General features: G+C 35.7%; 2 protein-coding genes across 2 annotated transcripts; both read left to right on the forward strand.

Annotated features, from left to right (window-relative positions):
• Positions 1-7,377: 7,377 nt before the first annotated feature.
• LOC111432625 (CASP-like protein 2B1) lies at positions 7,378-10,046 on the forward strand. The gene is made up of 3 exons (XM_023069570.1): positions 7,378-8,048; positions 8,411-8,543; positions 9,595-10,046. The coding sequence occupies exons 1-3, from the start codon at positions 7,825-7,827 to the stop codon at positions 9,844-9,846; spliced, it is 609 nt and encodes a 202-aa protein (XP_022925338.1). The 5' UTR covers positions 7,378-7,824; the 3' UTR covers positions 9,847-10,046.
• Positions 10,047-13,061: 3,015 nt separating this feature from the next.
• LOC111432623 (protein NAR1-like) lies at positions 13,062-19,830 on the forward strand. Its single transcript, XM_023069565.1, is given in 13 exon segments — positions 13,062-13,453; positions 13,523-13,792; positions 13,970-14,040; positions 14,391-14,544; positions 14,737-14,812; positions 14,815-14,922; positions 17,078-17,204; positions 17,623-17,800; positions 17,896-17,945; positions 18,032-18,203; positions 18,809-18,935; positions 19,033-19,124; positions 19,304-19,830. Coding segments are annotated over 12 exon segments (1,437 nt in total). The 5' UTR covers positions 13,062-13,453; positions 13,523-13,666; the 3' UTR covers positions 19,460-19,830.
• The last annotated feature ends 4,079 nt before the right edge of the window (positions 19,831-23,909 follow it).

Raw genomic sequence — 23,909 nt, forward strand, 5'->3', positions numbered from 1 at the left:
TTTTTTTTTTTTTTTTTTGCAAACTTGCTGGCCTAAGGATAGGTTGAGGAGAGATAATTGTGGGAAGGGATGAGAGGTTAGTAGAGAAAAGTGGGGGAAAGGTTTTTTTTTTTAAAAAAAAATTAATTAATTAATTTATTTATTATTATAATTTTAACTATTTTTATAATTATTTTTATTCGTTTATTTCTTTATTTATTTTTAGGCTATTACATCCTCTAACCGCCTCATCAAAGAACTCTAGTTCTCATTTATGAGTCAATAACAAATAGTGTAATGAAGGTAAACACCTATCTGGTACTTCGATAGTTCTGAATTATCTTATCAACACCTGCTCCACCTCTGGTTTCTTAGCAACAATCTCAAGAGTTTCTTAAGTATCTGCTACCACATCACTAGGTAAATTTTTTTGAAACTCAACCTCAACTCCACTTGCTTCATTGTTCCGAAACTATTCTTCTTTTTGTCCTTGTACAAGACATTTTAATTAAAAGTCATGTCACAATGTCTCAAGATTCTTTTGTTCTTGACATCCCAAAACTTGTGTCCAAACATGTCGAAATCATAGCCTATGAAGTAGCACTTCACTGCCACAACATCAAACTTGTCACTCTTCTCTGGATCAACACGAACATATGTGAGGCAACCAAAAGTTTTCTAGTGAAAGTACTTGAGTTCTTTTTCTGTCCATACCTCTTATGTCAACTTGAAACCCAAGGGTACTGACGATCCTCTATTGATCAAGTAGGCTGCTGTATTTATCGCATCGATCCAGGATGCATTTGGCAATCTAGAATGAATCCTTGACCGGGCTGACTTGATGACTCCAAAAAGACAAGTAATTTTTTCGTGAAATAAAACAAAGAAAATTTAAAACATAGTGTACATTATATTTATATTATATCAAAATAAATTTTATACATAAGCATTTAAAACACAACATAACATTTAAAGCACAAAGTAAGGAACAGACACAAAACATTTTAAAACAAAAGGGTTGAGGATGACCGGTGAGACTTGTCTATGACACCTACTCTAGAGTCCGGTCTCGACCTCGATTAGCTCCTTATTACTTGAAAAAAAATAAAAAAAATAAGGAATGAGTATAAGACTCAATAAGTAGCCTACTTGTAGACTCTTAATCGTGTTCTTGATATGCTAGGATACCACACTCTTTCTTGTCTTGTTCTAGTTTTTATTGGAAGTACTTAGGCCTCTTAGTTTTGTTCTTGACTTTGAGTTCTTATCATGATCTTATTAGGATTTTTGCCCTAAAGTCTCGTAATTAATTATTTAGTTTTTTAACCAAAATTTTATTATTTTATTCCTAATTTAATTGTTATTCATTGTATGAAAATCAAAAGTTATTAATGTAATCTTGAACAATATGGTTGACATACAAGAGAATCATGTTCAAGTAATAACCTAAAGAGTCTATATGGATAAGGTTGGGTGCCTTATCGTGGTAACACTATTTATACGACCCACTTTGTAATCGTTACAAATGATTTGATCCAAATCATTCATGTGGAGACATATAAGTGGGAGTATCCTATACAGTGAGTTTGTATAAGATTGGACCAAGAAATATTTAATTTCTCTTTATAAATCCATTAATTGAGAAGATTAATATTTCATATGATGATCATATGCGACTCGATCAGTGAGTTATGAACTCTTGCTTGTGAGGGCTTGTCCTTTAATTTACATGGGTGAGAATGACTCTTTTAACCGATTCAATATGTCTACCATTGTGGGGACTTGACCAAATAGGGGGTTGGGAACATAATATCATGAGATGGAATTCACTCCTTTCTATATATGGAGAGTAGATGAGTTTTCTCTTAAGTACTGATTTCAGGACTCGAACAATGGGGTCCCACCCTCTCATTGGCCCGAGAGGGACTTGATTTATGATTGGATCATAAACAAATTGTTCATTAGAGAATCAGTGGTACTTAAGGTGTAAGATGTAATTACAGAGGTAAAACGGACTTTTGACCCAACTGTAATTATGAACAACTCGTGAATAATCGACTTGCTTGTAATGATTATATTAATGGACATACCTTGTCCTGTAGTGCATAAGAGTGCAACTCTAAGTCTATAGTAGAGTGACCTATAGTTAATGAATGTAAATTGATTAATTAAAAAGTTTAATTAATTAATTTTGTATCATTGGAGCTTATAATTGTAGGTTCATAAGGTCTTCTTCCTAGCCGATAGTAACGTTCAATTTATTTGAAAGAAAATTTGAAGGGTTCAGATTAATATTCAATATGTTAAATATGAAGAGAAAATAAATTTAATTTGAAATGTTAAATTAATATTTAATATATTAGATAATTAAATAAATAGAGAAAATATATTTAATTTAAATGGTTCAAATTAATATTTAATATATTAGATATGTTAAATACAAATAGAGAAAAATATATTATTTTTGAAGAATTCAAATTAATATATATTAAATGAAAAATATATTTATTGTATTTGACACCTTAAATAAAAACATACATTCAAATTAGCTAAATATATATTAAGATATCTTATAATATTTAAATATGATTTGTATAAGATATTATATCCTCATATATATTAGATATGAAAATATATTATTTGGCGAATATTATTCAAGAGTCACTATAAATAGAACTCTCGGGTTGAGTCAAAGACATACCAATCTCTCTAACTTTTTATGGAGAATAAAATTACATTTAAAATTCTCGAAACTCTTATTCTTCAGTTTCTTTGGGATTTTCTTTCAAGAGTTTCCTACGAGCTTGGTGCATGGTTGGATGTTCTTTCAAGAAGCTCCCACAAGCTTTAGTGCATGGTTGGAATACTTCAACTTCAAGCTAGAGTTTCTACAAAGTAGAGTTCTTACTCTCCTATTTATTGTTTTGTTTTAGTTCTTAATATAAATTAAAATGGTTCACAATGCTTCTGCGATGTGGATGAAGAGTTCATTCCCTTAAGATCCATTAATGTATTTTGATACATTAAACAAAAATATATTTGAAATTTGAATGAGATTCAAATTAATTAATTATATATTAGGATATCTTATAATATCTAAATATGATTTGTATAAGGTATTATATCCTAATATATTAAATATGCAAATATATTATTTGGCAAAGATTATCCGAGAGTCCTTATAAAATAGAACCTTCAAGTTGAGCCAAAACACATCAATTTCTCCCACTTTCTTTGGAGAATGAAATTACATCTCTAGACAATTCTCGAAACTCTTTCTTCTTCTCAAATCGGGATTTTCTTTCCACAGGGCTCCCACAAGCCTTGAACTTGTGTTCGAGTCATGGTAAGAAAGATCTTGTAGAATGTTGATGAACTTCTACATGGTTGGAATACTCCAAGGAGTCTTACAAGCTAGGGTTTCCACAAAGGTAGAGTTCTTACTCTTCTATTTATTACTTTTCTTTTAATTCATAATAAAATCAAACGGTTCCCAATGCTTCCGCTATGTGGATGAAGAGTTCATTCCCTTCAAAGCTGGATACTATGACCACGGAGCAGTGGAAGCTCAAGGATCATCAGACCTGAGGATTAATCTGGTTGACGCTGTCCAAAAACGTGGTGTTCAATATTATCATGGAGAAGACAACGCTAGATTTTTTGAAGGCGCTGTCGAATATGTACGAGAAATCGTTGACTATGAACAAGGTGTATTTAATACGGAGGTTGTTTAATCTACAAATGTCTGAAGGTGGATTTGTTGTTGGTCATATAAACGAATTCAATATGATTACAAGTCAACTGAGTTTGGTGAATATTAATTTTGAAAATGAAATTAAGGTATTGATTTTGATGTCATCTTTACCTGAGTCGTGGAATACTGTTGTCGCGATTAGCAGTTCACTAGGATCTGATAAACTGAAGTTTAATGAAATTTGAGATGTAGTTCTTAGTGAAAGTATTCGCAAACGGGAAATCGGAGATTCATCGGGCAATGCTCTCAGTGTTGATCAAAGGGGAAGAAGTAAATCAAAGGGTCCAAACAATGGACGATCAAAATCAAGCAACCGAGGAAAGTCTCCAAACAAACCAAACGTAAAGTATTGGAGTTGTGGAGAAAAAGGTCACTTTCGGATATATTGTACAAGATCAAAGAGGAAGCAGAATCACAAATCAGAGGATGACGATGACTCGGTAAATTCAGCAGAAGACATTGGGGATGCTCTAATCCCCAGCGTGGATAGTCCAATTGAATCTGGGGATTTTTTATTCAGGTGCATCTTTTCATTCATCTCCAAATAAAGAGTTGTTTAGAAATTTCAAGTCTGGAAATTTTGAGAAGGTGTATCTTGCTGATAACAAAGAATTGGAGATTGAAGAAAAAAGGGGTGTTTGCATAAAAACTCTAGCAGGAAACCAGTGGACATTTTGAAGGGTTGTTATGGTGGTAGCACGTTCCACAAAATCTGGAACCTTATACATCACTGTAGGGTGTATGAACATAGCTGCTGTTGCTGAGAGTGCTTCAAATTCAAGTATATGGCACAATAGACTTGGACATATGAGCGTTAAAGGAATGAAGATCTGGCTGCGGAAGGAGTTTTGGAAGGTCTGAAATCTGTTGATATGAGTCCTTGTGAGAACTGCGTTATGAACAAACAAAAACGAGTTAGTTTCACAAAGACTGTTAGAGAATTGAAGAAAAGTACCGGGACAACAAAACAAGTGGGAGTTGAGGTTGAGTTGCTAAAAGATTCACCTAGTGATGTTGTAGCGAATACTCAAGAAACTCTTGAGACTGTTGCTGCAGAATCAGAGGTGAAGCAAGTGGGAGTTAAGGTTGAGTTGGTGAAAGATTCATCTAGTGATGTTGTAGTAGATACTAAAAAAACTCTTGAGATTGTTGCTGAGGAACCAGAAGCAAAGCAAGTGACACCTGAGCAGGTGTTGAAAAGATCATCTAGAGCCATCAGAGTACTAGATATGTATGTACCTTCTTTACACTATCGGTTGGTGACTGATGAAGGGGAACGAAAGCCCCTTGATGAGGCCCTACAGTTGGAGGATACAACTAAGTTGGAGCAAGCTACGAATGATGGGATGTTTAGGCTTCAAAAATGCGTTGATCTTTCATTTGCTGAGGCTTGAGTACATGGCAATGGCTGAAGCTGGAAAAGAGATAATATGGATGTCAGACTATCTAGAAGAATTAGGCAAGAAGCACGCAAGAAGATTTTTCAGGTAGATAGTTAGAGTGTCATGCAGTTGGCGAGAAACCCAGTCTATCATTCAAAGACAAAACACAGAATGCGATACCATTTCACTCAGTGGAAGATGGTGATGTGTTTGGAGAAGATAGAGGGTGTAAGGAATCCAACAAACATTTTGTGTCGATGTTGGAATATTGAGGTTGTGCATCTTGTGTGGAAATAGTGCATTGATTGGGTATACATGTCACATTCATAAGCTTAGAAACATATTCCATTAATGGAAGACCACGGGTGTTTATACACGTCTTGTCCTTTATATGAAAATTAGAAAACGAAGGACCCATTTCCTTGACTCGTACCCTATAAAAACAAAATAGACTTTAGGAAAGAAACTTGAAGAATAAACTTGATCATTGCTTTAATTAGAAATCAAAAAGAATAGAAGAGGAAATTACCATATTAGCCTAATTAATTTTGATTACATCATGTGAAGGTGTGACCAATTGAGTCATTTTACCTACCGCATACGATGGCCTACCAACAACCATGTGAATGCTCTTAAAATTCATCCCAAATTTAATCATTCCTCCCCCAACCAATATCATCCACTTATTATACTAATAATGTCGAGATTCTGTGTGTTTGAATTAACTTTGAAAGTAATGTTAAACCATAATTTTCTAGTAACAAATTATCACTTTTGAAATAATTAAGTCGGTGAAGATTAATTGTAACAGTAGAAGCTCACTGTTAGTAGATATTTTTCGTTTTCGCCCGTTATTTATTGTCGTTAGCTTCACGATTTTTAAAACATGTCTACTAGGGAGAGATTTCCACACCCTTCTAAGGAATACTTTGTTTTTCTCTCGACACTGATATGGGGTCTCACAACAACAAAACAATACCTGTGAATTTAAGGAAGAAAATACTGTTGTTTTGCTTTCCCTTTCGAGCTTCTCCTCCCCAACCAATGTGGGATATCACAATCTACTTCCTTTCTCCAATCGACGTGGGATCCCTACCAAATCTACTTCCCCCCTTTGGGGTCCAGCGTTCTTATTGGCACACCGCCTCATGTTTAACCTCTTTGGGGAACAACCTCCCCATTGACATATCGCCCGGTGTCTAGCTCTGATACCAACTATGGACTTTCCTTTTCAGACTTATTATTATTATTATTATTATTATCTACTGGTTGGCTTCTAGCTTTCAATACACACGATTTTGAAAATAAATAAATATATACATTATATGATATGACTACAAAACAAGAAAAATGAAATGAAATGAAATGAAATTAAATAACAAATTTTATCGCCACCAACTATATTAATAAAGAGGATTGGTGATGAAGATTCATTGATGTTCGTAGTTTTCAAAAAACATAAATAATTTTAATTCTTAAATATGAGTAGTCAATTTTAACCCCATATTTTTAATTCTGAAATTAAATATAATTAATACGTTAAAAACATTTACAATTTTTGTAGCTTAAGGGTTTAAAGAAATAAATAACATTTTAATTAATTAAATATTTTAATTTAGCATTAACTTTCAGCTTTCTCAAAGCTTTTGAATTTTGAATTTATACTTATAAAATTTTATTTTTTATGTTTAATAACTCATTTTTTTATAAAATTATTCCTTAAATATCAATATTAATTTTATATTTAATAATTTAAAAATAGGATAAATATATAGTACAAGACACAAAATTACAAAATTAAAAATTAACAGTTTTATTAAATATCAATTTTATTTTCATTTTTAATAAATTTAATAACTTAAAAATATGATGATTATGCAAGACACAAAAAAAAAATTAAGAATCGAAAAATAAATTAATATTAATATTTATTTGTTCAAGAAACAAAAATCTTAAGAATTGTATAATTCTTAATTTATTTTAAAACTCAAATTTACGACTAAAATTGAATTGAAATATAAAAAATTGAGAAATTTTACTTTATTTTATTTTTTTTTTGAAAAAATTTAATTTATTCTCTATAATATTAAATATTAAAATGAATTATTTGATTTGATTAATTATTGAGAATTTTATTCATTTATAATTAAATGTGAATTTTAAGGTATATCGAAAATATTGAAAATTGTATTGAATTAAGGTGATATTTCAGCTATAAAAGTGTCGGCGTCCCCACCTTATCTGTCGCCACGCTTTCTCGGGACTAGAAAGCTTCTTCTTCCTAGAAATGAAAACCATTAAGAAAACCCATTAAGAAACCCATTAAATTCACTCTCTACAAATACCTCCGTGTAATGTCATTCAATGCCGAACCAGATTGAGATCGACTCCATTAAACCCCGCCTTTATTTCGCAGCATGAGGTGCCTTCATCTGTAAAATCTTTAAACCCGCTTCCAGAATCTCTGTTTTCGCCACTCGTTTTGATTTTGCTAACTTGGCTGCGATTTTCGCTACCTTATATGAGATATTATTGAATTTTACCCGTTTGTTGTCACGTATTTAATTGGCGTTGGTGCAGAGCGGCTTATAAGAAGGGTGCCTTTGTGCATGCCCCACAAGTGTTTGATGAAATGTCTGACTGAAAATTGAGGCGGTTTTTTTTAAGTTAGTGTTTCTCTCTCTTGATTTGGGTGTTGGGGTTGAGAAAATGAGCTACTCTGGCGTTGGTATTAGCCCTGGGAATGTTCCTGTGTATCATAGCTCGAATTTGAAGGTGTTTGATAAGAGGGTGAGAGTGGTTGAGTTGGTGTTGAGGTTTGTGATATGTGGCCTTGGAGTTCTTGCTGCTGTTCTTGTGGGGACTGATACTGAAGTTAAATATATCTTTTCCATTCGAAAGAGGGCCAAATTCACGGACATGAAAGCTCTTGTGTAATCTCTCTCTCTCTCTGTCTCTCTTTCCATCTCTTTGTTTGTATGTTTGAGCCTGACAGTAACAGCGTATTTTGTTTCTGTACTTGGTCCGAGTTTGGTCCTACCTATTAACTACTACAAACTTCTGAGATGTTATTGGTCCTGCCCATTTACAGTTACTAGCCTTTTTGTTGGATTTGACCCAGCGATCGAAATATGTTTGTTTGTTAGATTCTGGTGTTACAAATTAAACTATTACTAAACTCAAACCCTAAATTGAACAAGATCAAGAATGATGATTTTCCCTTGTAGGCTAAAAAATTAGCACAAAATTATTACAGAGCTTCCTCTTGCTTCTCTGATAATAAGATATAACACAGGTTTTTGGTGGTAGCAAATGCAATAGCTGCAGCTTACTCTTTGGTACAAGGACTAAGATGTGTGGAAAACATGGTGAGAGGGACTGTGCTCTTCAGCAAGCCTTTAGCTTGGATCATTTTCTCTGGCGATCAGGTAAATTATATAGACCTGGGAAATTCCCTTTGTAAATCCAAACTTTTTAACCCTTTTTGCTATTTTCACTGAATAAACTTGATGACCATTTTACACAGGAATAATGTTCTTTGTATGCTTTTGCTTGTTGCTTATCTCTTCTGCTGCGAGTAATCTTTGATTCTGACCATGATTTAATCGATTCATGACTTGGATTGTTATTGACTAAAGATTCCATTATCATGGACTAAGGGGAATATCTCTTATATGGCTATAACCTGAATAAATGCAAGTTTCCAGTAAACTTTGGTTCTACCAACCTCTGTTCTATGATATCTTGCCATTTGTCCATACATTTTTACGTGTTGTCGTTTAGTTTTGGTTAAATCACAAGTTTTTTACTCCATAGATTTCAACCATAGTTTAAATTACTCTAGTCCTGATACTTCCAGAAGTTTTATTATTGCCCCTTTGCGGTTAAAACTTGTAGAAAGTCCTTTTTAGTTAAATTATCATGAATTATTTGTGGTCAACTCCAAACAGAGTAAAAAAAATTCGTGCACATCATGGTGGCACTTCCAAACAAGATTAGTTCTGGTCTTAAAATTTGCTTTTCAATGAAAATAATATCTTAAAACTCGTCCATATACTTGTTTATCGACCAATATAACTTTCTGTTTATAAATTATATGAGCTAATAAACTTGAGCTAGTTGAACAAGTTAGTAACAAGTCTACGGAAGGTTACTCCATAAGTTAGTAACTTGTTCTACTAAGTCTACTAATCATTCTACTAAAGTTACTATATAAGTTAGTAACTTGTTCAACTAGCTCACAATCTCCTCCGCAAACTTGATTTTGTTCGAGATTCTTCACTCCCAACAATTCTCCCATCCCTGCAAACATAACCCTTGCTAGGGCCTTGGTTAGATTATCTGCACGTTGCTCTCTAGTGCATACAAATTCCACAATGATATGATATTGTCCACTTTGAGCATAAGCTTATTCCAAGAGTTCTTAAGAATATAAGGATGAGTAACGTTCCAGTTTGACAAGTAAAGGTACTTGTGCAGATCATGGCATATGTCACGGTGGCAGCAGTGGCATCGGCCGCCCAATCAGCAGTGATTGGGAAGTTGGGGCAGCCGGAGTTGCAGTGGATGAAGATATGCGATCTGTACAAAAAGTTCTGCAACCAAGTTGGGGAAGGACTTGCAAGCGCGGTGGTGGTTAGTCTGAGCATGGTGGCGCTGTCTTGCATTTCAGCTTTCAGTCTCTTCCGCCTTTACAATGGTGGCAAGAGCAAGAATAACCCAAGATGGTAGGCTTTTCAAGTTCATCAATAATCATCAGACCTCCATATCCTGATCCTGATGGACACTCCATGTTTCTGCTAGGAAATGTTAGGATTTTCTGTGATTCTGGTTAAAGGAAATGTATGTTTAGGTACTTGTTTCTCTTAAAAAAACTATGGTGCATCGTTCAGAAATAAAGTTATAAGTTGAGGATAAACTTCTATTTGTGACAATTTGATTCGTATAGCTCAAGCTGATAATCTGGCTCAAAATTGGGTATTCTTCATTTATCATATTTGTTAGGTTAGGAATTTAGATCCATAATACACTATTGAAGGTTCTTTATGGATATAAAGATCTTTGAGACGTTAATTCCCCACTCCCTCTCTTGAATTTTGTGTTCTTCAATAATCAATAATCAAGATTCTTGGGAAATAAAAAAACGTTTACATACTGGTTGCTGAGAGGATGTTGAGGGATGTGCAGGCTTTGGGAATAAGAACGACCAAGTGAGAATCTTCATCCGGGATGTGGCGAAAGAAATCGGAAAGTTGAATCTCGAAACCGTAATCGGCATTGGTGTTGGCGTTGGCATCGGCATTGGGACCTCCCTTTTAAGTAGATAGTTCTCAACAATTTTTTCCTCGAACAAAATATACCAAAGAGCTTCTATTGAAGGCTCTCTAGAACTCTCGAACAATTGGTAGTACATCTTTTGTTACACTAAAAAAGTAGTACACCCACAACACTTCAGAATTCTATTGGGATGACTAAGTCAATGACGTATCTTTACTTTTAGTTTCTTGGTTACAAAATACGTATATTTACATCTTTTGTTACACTCAAAGATAGTGTTTCTTGGTTATAAACTCATGATCTTCCTCTAAATTAGCCAATGTAGGACTAGTCGTCTTAATAATCCTAAACACAAACTTTTAGAGGGAGATCTAGTGGAACAATGTGAGCATGGTGGCTCAAGAACTGGAAGATCAACAACAATGGAAACACTAAAATCGTCTTTAATTTATTCAAATTAAACAAATCTAGTCAAACAAACTTACATTAGAGTAACTATAGAGAAAATTCTGGATGGTTTGAATGTTCTTGCTTCAATTCAAACAAGGTCGAGTATTCTCTACAGAGTCTTCTTTACTGTGACTCAAATACAACACCAAAGGTTTATATGAGTCTCGCCAAAGAAATCCACGAGGGACTGAGAGAGAATATGTATAGAATGACCCACAAGGGACTGAGTTTAGAATCAAGTATATTTTACATGATCAATCTTTTTTGTGGAGTTATTAAAATCTCAAATAAAGTGATGTTTCCTTGAGATATTCGATAAACAAGGTAATCCGAATCTTATTTCTTATTGTAGTGATTTTTTATCATTTGGTATCTGAGGTTTAAGCTCAAGTTGGGTTTCTTTTCAATTTGATTTTTATTTATTTTTATTTTTTTAGTTTTTAATTAACCCAAAGGAATCCGAATCTTACTTTTCCTTAGGGTGATTCCTTATCAAGGTCAGTATAAAAATACTTAATATGCAACCGCTCTCTTCATATCCTTAGTAGATATCTACGACATTTACTTAGGCTTTAAGAAATTTGTGTCTAGTCTCTACTCCTATTGGATCATCTAGGATACCTCTAAATTCTAGGAACAACCAACATGAAAGTCTATCTTTAAGACTCATTTACAGAATTGGAGTGTCAACCTTGATCTATTTTTACACACAATAGAAACATTCGCCTCGAAATGACTATCTATATAGCCTCAAATCTCTCTTCGAGACCAGTCTACGAAATCACGACGTCTACCTTGGTCCATTTCAACATATAATAAAAACACTCACCTTGAAATAACTATTTGTGTAGTCCTAAATCTCTCTTCGAGGCCAATTTAACAAGTCAGTAACTTCAACCTTGATCCATTTCTAGACACAGTAGAGAAGCCCTCACCTTAAAGTAACGATCGGTATAATCCCAACCCTCTCTTTGAGACTGGTTTATAGAGTTCCGACATCAGCCTTGATTCATTTCTACACACAATAGAGGAGTTAGCTATCACTAGAAACGTTTCTACCATTTCTACACTCTCTATGGTGCTCAATCCACTAGAAACGTATTGACCTAGGTCAACTCAAAGACCGCTCTAGCTCTAGCGCCCTAAATTTAGCTTGGTTCAAGCATACTTTATTAAGGAGATATTCTTATCGATCACCTTAAGCACTGGGAACGTATGAAAAACCTTCTTACACACTTATTAGAGAGATATTTCTATCAAACGCCGAAACACGTAATTCATAACTTAGAAACATACAAGTAAACTCAACGGGGAGACAACATCCATCAATCACCCTGGAGCACAGATCATAATATTTCATCCTCCACTCTACCACAACGGATATTAAAATAACCATGCAACTTAAATTTTCATCCAAGGGGCATTTTCATAATTTTTCATAAAGTACAATGTTTCACAAAGTTCATGTGACTACTTATTGGGATGAAGCATGCGTCTTTCAGCTTACTTTTTCACTTGTTGGAAGCTCCAAATTTTCCGGTCCTATTTCAAGTAATTATAGTTAGTATTAAAATTGGGATGAAAAATAGTCGAATAGAGGTCTAATGGGTAAAAAGTGGCACTCATGTGTCAGAAGGGCTCCCCACGTGCGCAACTATGCGTGCATACAAACGTGCCCAAGAGGAGGAGATGCGTGCTCCCTGCGTGACCGTGGTGCATGTGGATACATGCCTCCTGGTCAGAACAGATAAAGGGGGTGAATCAGGTTGCGGATGCTGAGTCGAGCCTCAAGTTGGATCCAGACAATGCTTCACCACCAGATGTCAGACATGTTGGTCTACTCAGAATGTGACATGTATTCAACTAGTGGGTGAAAAGTTCGAACTTGGAAGGAAAGATCGAAAAATTAATCATAGTTGGAATTGAGGTGTTATAAGTAGGGATGTTTTAAGAAAGGATAATATAGTAATTTCATACCCTTTGTCTTATAAAATAAAAAATCATACCGCTCAAAACTTTGGAGATAATTTATGATGTGTAAATAGACATTTTTCGTTCATATATTGACATAAATAAAATTTTTTAAACTTTTTTTTTTATAAAATAGCGGCGTTAATATTATTTTTAAAATAAATATATTTTTAAAATTCTAATTATATATTTTTTTAAAAAAAAGTTGAAAACTATTAATTTATTTTTCCTAATTTTGGCAAATTCCCAATATTTTTTAAGGTGAAAGAATCAAAATTGGTTTCCACATGGAGAGCGTTCAAAATAATTCAGGTGTAAAACTATAAAGATTCTCCACCAATTCTGGAGCTCTCCGTTGCCATCGCAGATCCTCGTCGTGGACCGATTCCGACCGCCGTCACTCTGTTTCACGCAATTCCTCTCTTTGTTCCGTTTTGCCGTTTCTCCTCATCGCCGGCGCCGGGACCCTGCTCTGCCCTTCAATACCCTCTCATTACAGCCCCATCATCCGCCGTTCTCCGACACGTCCATATCCGCCGTCTTTTCTCTTTCCTATATTTTCCCCTAAAACCCTTCTCCTGTCGCTCTGCTTGGGATCATTTCTATTAGCTTCCAGTGATTAGGCCGTTCCCAGTTTCTGGTAAGGTCACCGGTTCTGACTCTGACTGATCGGCTTCAGTTTGTTCTTATCTCTATCCTTCTCTTTCAGGGTTTTGCGTGCCTTGGAACCCTAATTCATTTCGGGAAGTTTCCTTGGAGTTCTGATTCTTCTTTCTTTTTTGTGTGGCTGTTTTTATTGGGTTCTGTTTTATTCCTTTTGTTAGTTCTTGATTTGGAATTGGGCAAGTAGGAGATGTCTGAGAAATTCTCGGCAACATTGAGGATAGGCGATCTGAATGATTTCATAGCGCCTTCTCAGGCTTGCGTTGTTTCTCTCAAGGGGCTTAAAGCCACGACCACGAAGCCGGATAGAGTTGAGGTACTTTTTCCATTTGATGTACCTGTCGTTGATGATTTTTGTGCGGTTGGTTTTGAGTAATCTGTAGGAATTACCACGCTTAAAAACTGAGTGGTTCTTTCATAAATTTTCCATTTATTGATTCTCTTTACTTTTTTGCGTGTGTTTCTCCCCTTCATTTCTGCGTATAATATCTAGGTTTCGGCTTCTAAGAAGCAATTGAAAGCAGAGCCAGTTAAAATTTCACTGAAGGATTGCTTAGCATGCAGGTAATTTTTACTAAAACAATCGCTGTTGTGAACTATTTTCTCAAGGATCTAACTGGTTTGATGGTTTAAACTTTAAACTGGGTTTTCAATTTGATTTAAGTTGCTTTTACTCTTATGTATCTGGATAAAATGGAATTTCTGGAACCTTTTGAATACAAGGTGATACTTTGACATTTCTGATAAACCACTTATCAGATTATTTATGAAAACTGAGTTTTGGAACTCCCTGATTTCATAGTATTGAGTTGGAATATCTAATTGAATATGGATTATTGCTCTTTAATTTGCCTTGTACTTCTCATCTTTCCCTCGTGACGGTGTGTAATAGACCTAATTATGCATAATTGTAGTGGTTGTGTAACATCAGCAGAGACAGTGATGCTGGAGAAGCAAAGTTTGGATGAATTTCTTTCCAACATGGATAATGGAAAGGTTGTAATTGTCTCATTATCTCCCCAATCTAGAGCCTCACTCGCTGTACATTTTGGTATCTCCCCTCTAAAGGTAAAATTTGAGTTTTCTGCTTATATCATTTCCCATGATTATCATGAGTTTTATTCGTTGGCAAGGGTCATGAGGAAAATCTTTTAACGTGATTGGGTGGTGAATTTTAAAGTTGTATTTATGTCATTACAATGCTCGAAATGCTTATATCTATGAAGGCAATAACTACATACAGTGTTTTGCATTGGTCAGGTTTTTAAGAAACTCACGACATTTTTGAAGTCCATGGGAGTAAAAGCTATATTTGATGCAAGTTGCAGTAGAGATTTACCTTAATTGAAGCTTGTAAGGAGTTTATAGCAAGGTACCGACAAAGCCAGTCGGTCAATGAAGAAAAATGCAAATCATCCGTTCCTATGATCTCATCAGCATGCCCAGGTATACTTTTTGGTCTTTAGCTACTCTACTTAGATGATAATTGTGCAATCCACACTTTCTTTTCCAAAATATCTGTTGTGGTTGAAGATTAATCCTCTTTTCTTTTCTAGTAGCATAGAGTTAGTATGGATATTTTCTTTTCTCCTATTTAATTTGGTTGTAAATTGGTCAGTTTGGGTTGTTTTGAGAGCTATAGTTTTCAACTTGCCAAGTTTGCTGCAACTAAAAACTGACAGTGTTATAATAATAGTGCATTGTAGAGTTTGGTCGGTGAGAAATAAAATATCATTTTCAATGCCCATAGTTTTGTAATCTGAGAGAGGAGAACAGCGGAATCTCTGAATACCTAGGAAAATCCGAGTGTAAATCCCCTTGTGGGATATTAATCCGGATGAAACTTGTGCAGTTGATAATATTCATATAATTATTACAACTAAAGATTACAACTCGGTAAAATACACCAAGAAAAGGCCCTAAAAGTGACCAGATCTAGTTAACCGGATCCTTTAATTTCTTTTTATGTGTATACCGTGGGTGGCCTTTAGGGGTCCATTTTTTATAAAATTATCCTTGTCTTTGTTTATTTCTCGATTGGAACAAATTACCACAATTCGTTTCCACCTACGGATCAGGCGACATTTTACACAAATTTTCCGAATGGAGGCTCTTATTTTCATATTATGTTATAAAAAAGTATAATAAATTTAACTTAGCATAAAGGTTATTTACATGAATGCTCTAACTTTACAGCGATGTTTGGTCCTTATTTTATGTTTCTTTTTTGGTTTCGGTGATAAGGTCTTTTCATAATTACTCGCTCGGACGTATTTTAATTCATAGGAGCCCTTTCTTTGTGAGCTTCTTTTTTTTTTTTTGGTGCCTATGTTTTCTTCCATTTTTTCTGAATGAAGGTTCAAAATGCTCTAACTTTGACACTTACTTTCAACAATAAACATATCATGAACACATGGTACAAGGACGTAATCTAGAGCTTCTCTTCTCTCCCTAAAAGAAACTAAGAAAATGGCTATACATCACTATCTCATAATTACTCCCCTTCCTAATAGGTAGTTATAGGGTTTTACATTAGCACACCCTACTAATCAATTCCGTGATGTCCTTCCATTTCCGTTTCTACCCCCCACGATTAGATCTTCTCTAGTGAGTGTATGTAGGGGATGCCTATTATAACCGTTAGTGTTTTAAACGAACTCCATGAGATGCAAGTGAGAGTCCTGTGTATTTTCTATCCATGTCGTTCAATACATCTAAGAGGTCTCATAAACATTTCAAGATAACATTTTTATGTTTGCACAACCATCACAACAATCACAGAACAAACAAAATGCATGCATATCTGACTATCACTAAAGCATTTAATAAGAAAATCACTTACCTCAATCCAAATAGCGGTAAGTAGCTTGCTCCGCTCCAAATCCATTTTTAGCAAGCAAATACTTAGTCAACTCCTAGAAACAACCTAAAACAATCTTATCCAAAGTAATTTTAGTTTAAACCAGGGAAATTGAAGCAAACTGACCTTTAAATTGAACCAAACAAAAGTGGCTGACCAAATCGATCTAACTTGATCGTGCCAAACCAACCCAATCGAACTGCTAAACTTATTTGAACTGATGAACTGACCGAATCGAGTTGTTGATTTGTCCAACTGAAGCAACAGCTTCAGCGCGAACTCTAGGTCGTTTGTAACATGTTAAAGCTTGTCACCTAGTCCAATTTTCAGACTTAACTGACTGGAATTATGGTCCCATATGATTTAAAACCCTACTCCATTTATTAGATGTGTACATGGAACCAAGTTTTCATCTACATGCCTGTCATTTTCTTCAATTAGAGGATAGACGTTGATATGAGAGCTCATACCTTTTTAGTGAAATCTTGTGGAAATGTTAATGGCATGTCAAGAAATCTACAGTCAAAATGTCTATAATGAATTTCTTTACTTTTATTGTGATTTGAGGTAATTTTTACGAGTTTATTTGATTTCAATACTTTTTGGGATACCTGTTGGTATCAGTGTTTTATCAATGTTTTTATATATTTAAGACCACAATTTTCGTTCAAACTGACATTTAACTTCTTTTTCAATGTAGACCATCTTTTCTTCTCAAACCTACACCTCTTCCAATTTCAGGATGGATATGCTATGCTGAGAAGCAACATGGATCCTACATTTTGCCTTACATTTCATCAGTGAAGAGTCCTCAGCAAATGATTGGATCAATAGTCAAGCATCATATATGCCAAAAATTGGGTATTAGGTAACTACTGTATTTCTACTATTCATGATCTTTCTGATGTAGTTGTTTCGAAATTGTGGCGGTATGTGAAGCTTAGTATTTACAGTGAAGAGAAGTGCTTATATTTCGGCTTATAAAATATGGTTACTGTTGTCATGGCATGAATAGATTTACTTAGGACGGCATGGAAAGCAGAGACTATTTTGTTTGTTTCATATTGGGATTTTCTTTATATTTTATATAGCCAACTATTGGGATGGATATACGGACATGTTATATCCAACTATTCCAAGTTCTTAAACAATGCTTCCAAGTTCCTTATAGAAAGCCACTGGAGAGAGATTGTTTTTGCAATCACCGTAGCATAGTATTTGAATACTTAAGATTTCAATCATTTCTTTTTCTTTTTTGAAATCTATAGTTCATCTTTATTTGACAGATCAGATGATGTTTATCATGTTACTGTGATGCCCTGTTATGATAAGAAACTGGAGGCAGCTAGGGAGGACTTCGTTTTTCAGTTGGACTCGGTCAACAAAACTAGGGAGAATGAGGCCCCCAGAATTACAGAAGTAGATTCAGTACTGACTTCTAGTGAAGTTCTAGAATTGATACAGGTTCAATTTTGTCTCGCCTCGAAATGCTTATGTTAGTATGTCTTCAAGTTTTGGCTTCTCAGAAACATCTTCTTTCTATTTGTCGATGCTTGCAGCTGAAAGAGGTCGACTTTAAGAATCTTGAAGAATCCCCCTTGGATAGAATGTAAGACTAAAGGACTTTTTAAAGATTTTATACAGTTTAGTCACCAAATTTATCCAAGGCTGTCATGCTTGGCTATCTTTCTACAGACTGACAAATGTCAATGAAGAAGGGCATCTGTTTGGAGTTCATGGAAGTTCTGGTGGTTATGCAGAAACAATTTTTAGGCATGCTGCAAAGGTACTCTTTGGAAAAGAAATTGAAGGCCCTTTGGAATTCAAATCCATTCGAAATTCAGATTTCCAGGAGCTCACTCTAGAGGTAAATTAATATCTTTTTAAAATGTTTTTATGCATATTAAAACCCACAACATTGTAACAACTCAAGCTCACCGCTAGCATATATTGTCCTCTTTGGGCTTTCCCTCAAGGTTTTAAAACGTGTCTACTAGAGAGAAGTTTTCACACCCTTATAAGGAATGTTTCATTCTCCTCTTCAAACGATGTGGGACCTTAGCGGCATTGAGGGGTTTATCAGCAATTGAGTATTGCCAAAGTACCAAGCATTGCTGGCAAGGGGTTCAAGCATAACTTTTAAGATGATTCTTGTGTAGTTTTGTATGAAACAGATGAAAACATAAGCTCCAGCTTTGCCGGAGTTTGCTTTTCCCCCTTTTCATTCCATCATTGATCTGTAATTGTTTTTCTAATGATTCTGTATTGTTAGAATATTGGTTAATATTTAAAATTATTCCACTAGCTATGCATATTTCGAATTGCATCATTAAAACCTCTTGCAGTTTAAACCATTGTTGAAGTTAATGGGTCATATCGAATATGATTTTTTTATCCAATCTTTTTGTTTCCTCTCCTTTTAGTCCCTGTTAATGAATTGTTATCTTATGCATATGTCTGTCCAAATTGTAGGTGGAAGGGAAGACCCTATTGAAGTTTGCACTATGCTATGGATTCCGAAATCTACAAAACGTTGTCAGAAAAATAAAAACAGGAAAATGCGAGTACCATTTTCTAGAGATTATGGCCTGCCCTTCAGGTGGGTTTCTGCTTAATAATCTGAAGAAATGTGACCAAACTAAGTTATATGAATGTTAGATCTTGATCATTTAATATCATTGTTGTTAAAATAATAGGTTGTCTAAATGGAGGGGGCCAAATTAAACCCAAGCCTGGACAATCTCCAAAGGGTTTGATTGAATTATTAGAAGCTGCTTATGAGGAAAATGTAAGTACATTCATGTAGGATTTATTGTTTATCGTTTCAATACCGAATCTGGAACGTCTTTTGATAGGATCTTTTTGTTTGTTCTGGTTATAAGATGTCACATTCATATTGTTTGTCTGTAAAAGTTGTGAAGATTCACCATCCTGCGTTTGAGTTTGTATATAAATGTTGTGCCACAGGTTATAATTAGAGATCCTTTTGAGAACCCAGTGGTGAAAGACATATACAAGGAGTGGGTGGAGAAATCAGGTTCAGAGAAGGCAAAGAAGCATATGCTGCACACTGAATACCACCCAGTGGTGAAAAGCATTACTGCCCAACTCCACAACTGGTAACAAACTCCCACCTCCTATCTTACAATTTTGTGTTAGTAGATGAATCATAATCATATGCCTCATGGTTGCTGTGATAATGTCACCCGGTGCTTCTCTTCTGGAAAGGAAAGCTCAGTTTTGATAGATTTAAAAACTTTAAAAATGTAATTCTTATTGTTCTTCCACCTCACACAAGTCAGCCTCTGCTGCTCTTCATCTTGTACATCATGATCTGTATTTATGTTGTTTGAGCAAATGTGCTCTTTCTTTGTGCCACTGTGCCTATTTCTACGTAATTGTATTGGCTTAAGGTGCATCCACAAATTTGTATAAAGCATATTTTAACATGTAAATGGAGCACTTTGGTAGTTCCCTGTTGTTGGCTGATCAAATTTTTACCATTTTGCTTCATCTGACACAATTCTTGAGAACTGATTGATCTGAGTGCCAGAAGATGCTGATGTTTTCTTTAGCATTCTTTGAGCAAACACTCCACTTAAGACCCGCAAGAGGAAGTTGACATTAAATGAGTTGTGCGAGAGTGATGGCTCTGTTGAGAATTATGATGTTGAATGCAATAGACGGGCTAGATTTGCTCGAGTTTGTGAGCACAGAGAAGATGAGGATCAGTCATTTTATTGCGGGTCTTAGGGATGAGATCCAGGGTTCCGTTGTAGCCCATGCCCCTCTAGATTATGCTTCAGCCCTACTAATCTCTATTCTCATGGATATGTTTCGTTTGAGGGGCAGTTGGTCTCTCGTGAAGGTATATAGTAAAATGGTGTGAAATTCACAAGAATAAGTGTAAGTATACACTGTCATAAGTAGTAAGTAATAAGTAAATTATCGATTTCATATTGAACTTATAATTTATAGTTATTTTGTTGCTGAAAATTAAGTGAGTTTTAGGTGTCATTCAAATGTGTGTTGATAATATATGTAGAGTGACAGATACTATTGCAAAATAGAGAGTAAACGAGAAATCAATAGTAATGAGAAGGTTCGACTAGATGAGTTTAAATAGATAAGTTGTTGAACTATTGTGGTGAACTGTAACTACTTTTTAACAAATTCTCAAGTCCTCTTCTGAGGATTATTCTTAACCCTTCAATTACTGTCAAATGAATCAGATATAAGAACTCTTGGACAAGGGTTCTATTCGGCCGGTGTCTCACTGTGGAAATCTTCATTACTCTTATGTAAAGAAAAAGAATGGTTCTTTACATTTGCCGAGAGTTGAACAAGGTCACTATCAAGAACGAGTATCCCCTCTTGAGATAGATGGCTTATTTGAATAGTTGCAGGACACATCGGTGTTCTCCAAGATTGACTTGAGGTTAAGGTACCATCAGTTGAGGATTAGGGAGGAGGACATACCCTAGATAGACTTTAGGAGTCATTAGGGACATTATGAGTTTACAGTGATGTCTTTCAATCTTATCAATGCTCCCGTGTTCGTGGAGCTTATGAACGTGGTAAGTAAGGAGTATGTTGATGCCTTCGTCACTGTGTTTGATGATGACATCTTGGTGTACTCTAAGTTAAGAGCAAAGCATGAGGACCACTTGATGAAGGTTTTGTCTGTGTTGAGAGGTTATCAATTATTTGCCAATTTTTCTAAGTGTGAGTTTTGCATGAGGTGGCTTTTGTGGGTCACAGGGGGACTCACTACGAATCCAGTTAAGATAAAAGTAGTTATGAGGTGACCAAGGTCGACTATAGTCTCTAAGGTGTAGTTATGAGGTGACCAAGGTCGACTATAGTCTCTAAGGTGTGTATTTTTTTACGGTTGGCAGACTATTACAAAAGGTTCATATGACATTTCTCTAAAATATATACAGCTATGTCTCAGTTGACCAAGAAGAGCAAGCCCTTTGTTTGGACTCGGGTCTGCAAACAGAGTTTCCAAGAACTGAAGAAGAGGTTATTGACAGCACTAGTTCTCACTGTGCTTGATGCGATGGGTAATCTCGTGGTGTATAGTGAAACCTAGATAAAAGGATTGGGTTACATGGTTATGTAGAATGGAAAAGTAATTTGCCTATGCCTGTCAATAGTTAAAGGCACCAAAACAACGACGTGTTGGATTGTTGCAACCACGTAATGTACCCTAGTGGAAGTGTGAGGAAGTGAGCATGAACTTTATATTTGGCTTATCTAGAACCGTGTGGGGTTCTAATGTGATTTGAGTTATTGTGGATAGGCTCACCAAGACAACTCACCTTATTCCTAGCAACGACACATTATGTGTGGACTATTGAGCTTAGTCGTAAGTTAGAGAGATAGTCAGTCTGCATGAGGTGTCAGTATCGATCGTATCAGATTGGGACATCAAATTCACCTCTCATTTCTAGAAGAGTCGATAGAAAGCGTAGGGTATGCAACTCTATTTTAGTATAGTTTTCCACCCCTAGATAGACGAACAAACTGAGAGGTTGAATTAGATCCTTCCAAAGCCTGGAAGCTTGTGCAGTGGATTTTACAGGTTGGGGGATGAGCACCTACTCTAAACTCACCTATAATTATAGCTACCAGCAATGATGCAAATGGCTCCACTTGAGGCTTTGTATGAGCGAAAGTGTTGGACATCGATGTTTTGGGAACAAGTTGGGACACAACAGCTCATGGAGCTGAAATTAGTTACGGTTACAAACACATCAATGCAAACAGAAGATGCTGACTGCGCAAAGCCAACAGAAGAGTTATGCAAATTCTTGCAAGGATCTCAAATTTGCTGTGGGTGAGCACGTCTTCTCTAAGGTGGCCATGGGTGCTAAGGTTTGGAAAGAAGGGCAAGTCAAGTTCGAGGTTCATAGGTCCCCTTGAGATCCTCGAGTGGATAGGACCTGTGGCGTACAAGTTACCGCTGCCACCCACCCTCGCTACTATGCACAATGTGTTCATGTTTTTATGTTGCGAAAATACATCTTGGATTCTACCCACATCATAGAGCACGAGGCGCTCCCACTTCTAGAGGATCTATATTATGAAGAGATCCCTGGCAGTATTATAGCACTTGATATCAAGCGGTTGCAAAACAAGAAGATTCTGACCTTGTGAGAATCTTCTTCTAGATTATCAAATTCAAATATTAGAACCTAATATCAACAAATACATCTAGGATCTTGAAGATAATCCGAAGCCAAACACCTACAGTTTGTTCTTGGTTGTTTCTTGGTCTTGGTGGAATCTGTCGATCCAAATGCCCAGAACTACTCTCCTTAATCCAATGAGTTGCTCATTTTACACAACTACACAGTTTCAAAGCTAATCTTCCAATAAAGTGGGAATTAGAGATAATAATCACCTAATGCACACTAAAAATTCTTAAACAAAACAGTTCAATGGAAATTAGAATGTTAATTAGTAGAAGTTCGGGAACGTTAGAAATACTTATCACTTATGCATGGACTGTGAATACGAATCAATAATCTTATGAATTCTAAGTAATCAAATCCTAATTACAGATCGTTAAGTAGATTTATGGAAATAATTTCAAACAAGACACAATTAGATAATTCAAAATCAAAGTTCACAAACATATTCTATGCTAGTCATAAATACAAAACAGTTAACACTCGGACATGGATCTAAGGGTCCCCCAACTACAGCCACTCGGCCTGCACGCTTTCACCCTCAAAACCATCTATGAACCATCCTACAAACAAATAGTAGCAAAACTACTCAATAAGCACCCTCAAAACCATCTATGAACCATCCTACAAACAAATAGTAGCAAAACTACTCAATAAGCAACCTACTTATAGTCTCTCATTGCATCTTCTTCTAATTAGAATTCTCAAATTTTGTCTCATTCGGCTCATCAAGTTTCAGACCCTAAATACACCAAGTCTAAGGGGGTAAGCTCACCCACTTAGGGTTTCATAATCTACCTATTTTCACATTCGGCTTCCATCAAACTATCTGTGGATGAGTCAGGCTACCCTCATCTATCTCGGGCTCTTGGGTAGATCTAGTAGGTATGGAGAAACCCGTGCTCTCTATAGGTAGCCTCTCAGGTCACCATGTTACTCCACACATGCCTACTACTAGGCGCTAGCCGGATGCTCCCATAATGGCACCCAACAAGCTGACTATCCCTAAGCCATTCTAGATTAGAACAGTGGAAGGCAGGCTCCCCACTATGCACAACCTCAATCTCCCTTAGTAGTACCCTAAGCCATTCTAGACTAGAACAGTGGAAGGCAGGCTCCCCACTATGCACGTAAGGAGGCAACACGGAAGTCCTAAATCAAAGTTTAGAATGCCTGTATGATTGCTTAAAAAATAAAACCAATCCCAACTTTGTACAAGTTTGCCTGTTTGTACTAGTGTGCCTGTATATGGCACACTAGTACTAAAATACAACTACTTGGATGAATATTAGAACCTGATTCGGTTGCTGCTGACTAAGTCACCGCCTCCTGATTTTATGAAATGGGATATGCACCTTCAAAAGTTGAGTCTGAAA

This window comes from Cucurbita moschata, unplaced genomic scaffold (genome assembly GCF_002738365.1).
Source record: "Cucurbita moschata cultivar Rifu unplaced genomic scaffold, Cmos_1.0 Cmo_Scf00039, whole genome shotgun sequence".
Classification (NCBI taxonomy): Eukaryota; Viridiplantae; Streptophyta; class Magnoliopsida; order Cucurbitales; family Cucurbitaceae; genus Cucurbita; species Cucurbita moschata.

Excerpts from the sequence above, each read along its gene's own strand:
- LOC111432625 (XM_023069570.1), top strand. The coding sequence starts at position 7,825 with ATGAGCTACTCTGGCGTTGGTATTAGCCCTGGGAATGTTCCTGTGTAT. Across the intron at positions 8,049-8,410 it reads ACGGACATGAAAGCTCTTGT|GTTTTTGGTGGTAGCAAATG; the intron begins GTAATCTCTCTC and ends GATATAACACAG. Across the intron at positions 8,544-9,594 it reads TCATTTTCTCTGGCGATCAG|ATCATGGCATATGTCACGGT; the intron begins GTAAATTATATA and ends GTACTTGTGCAG.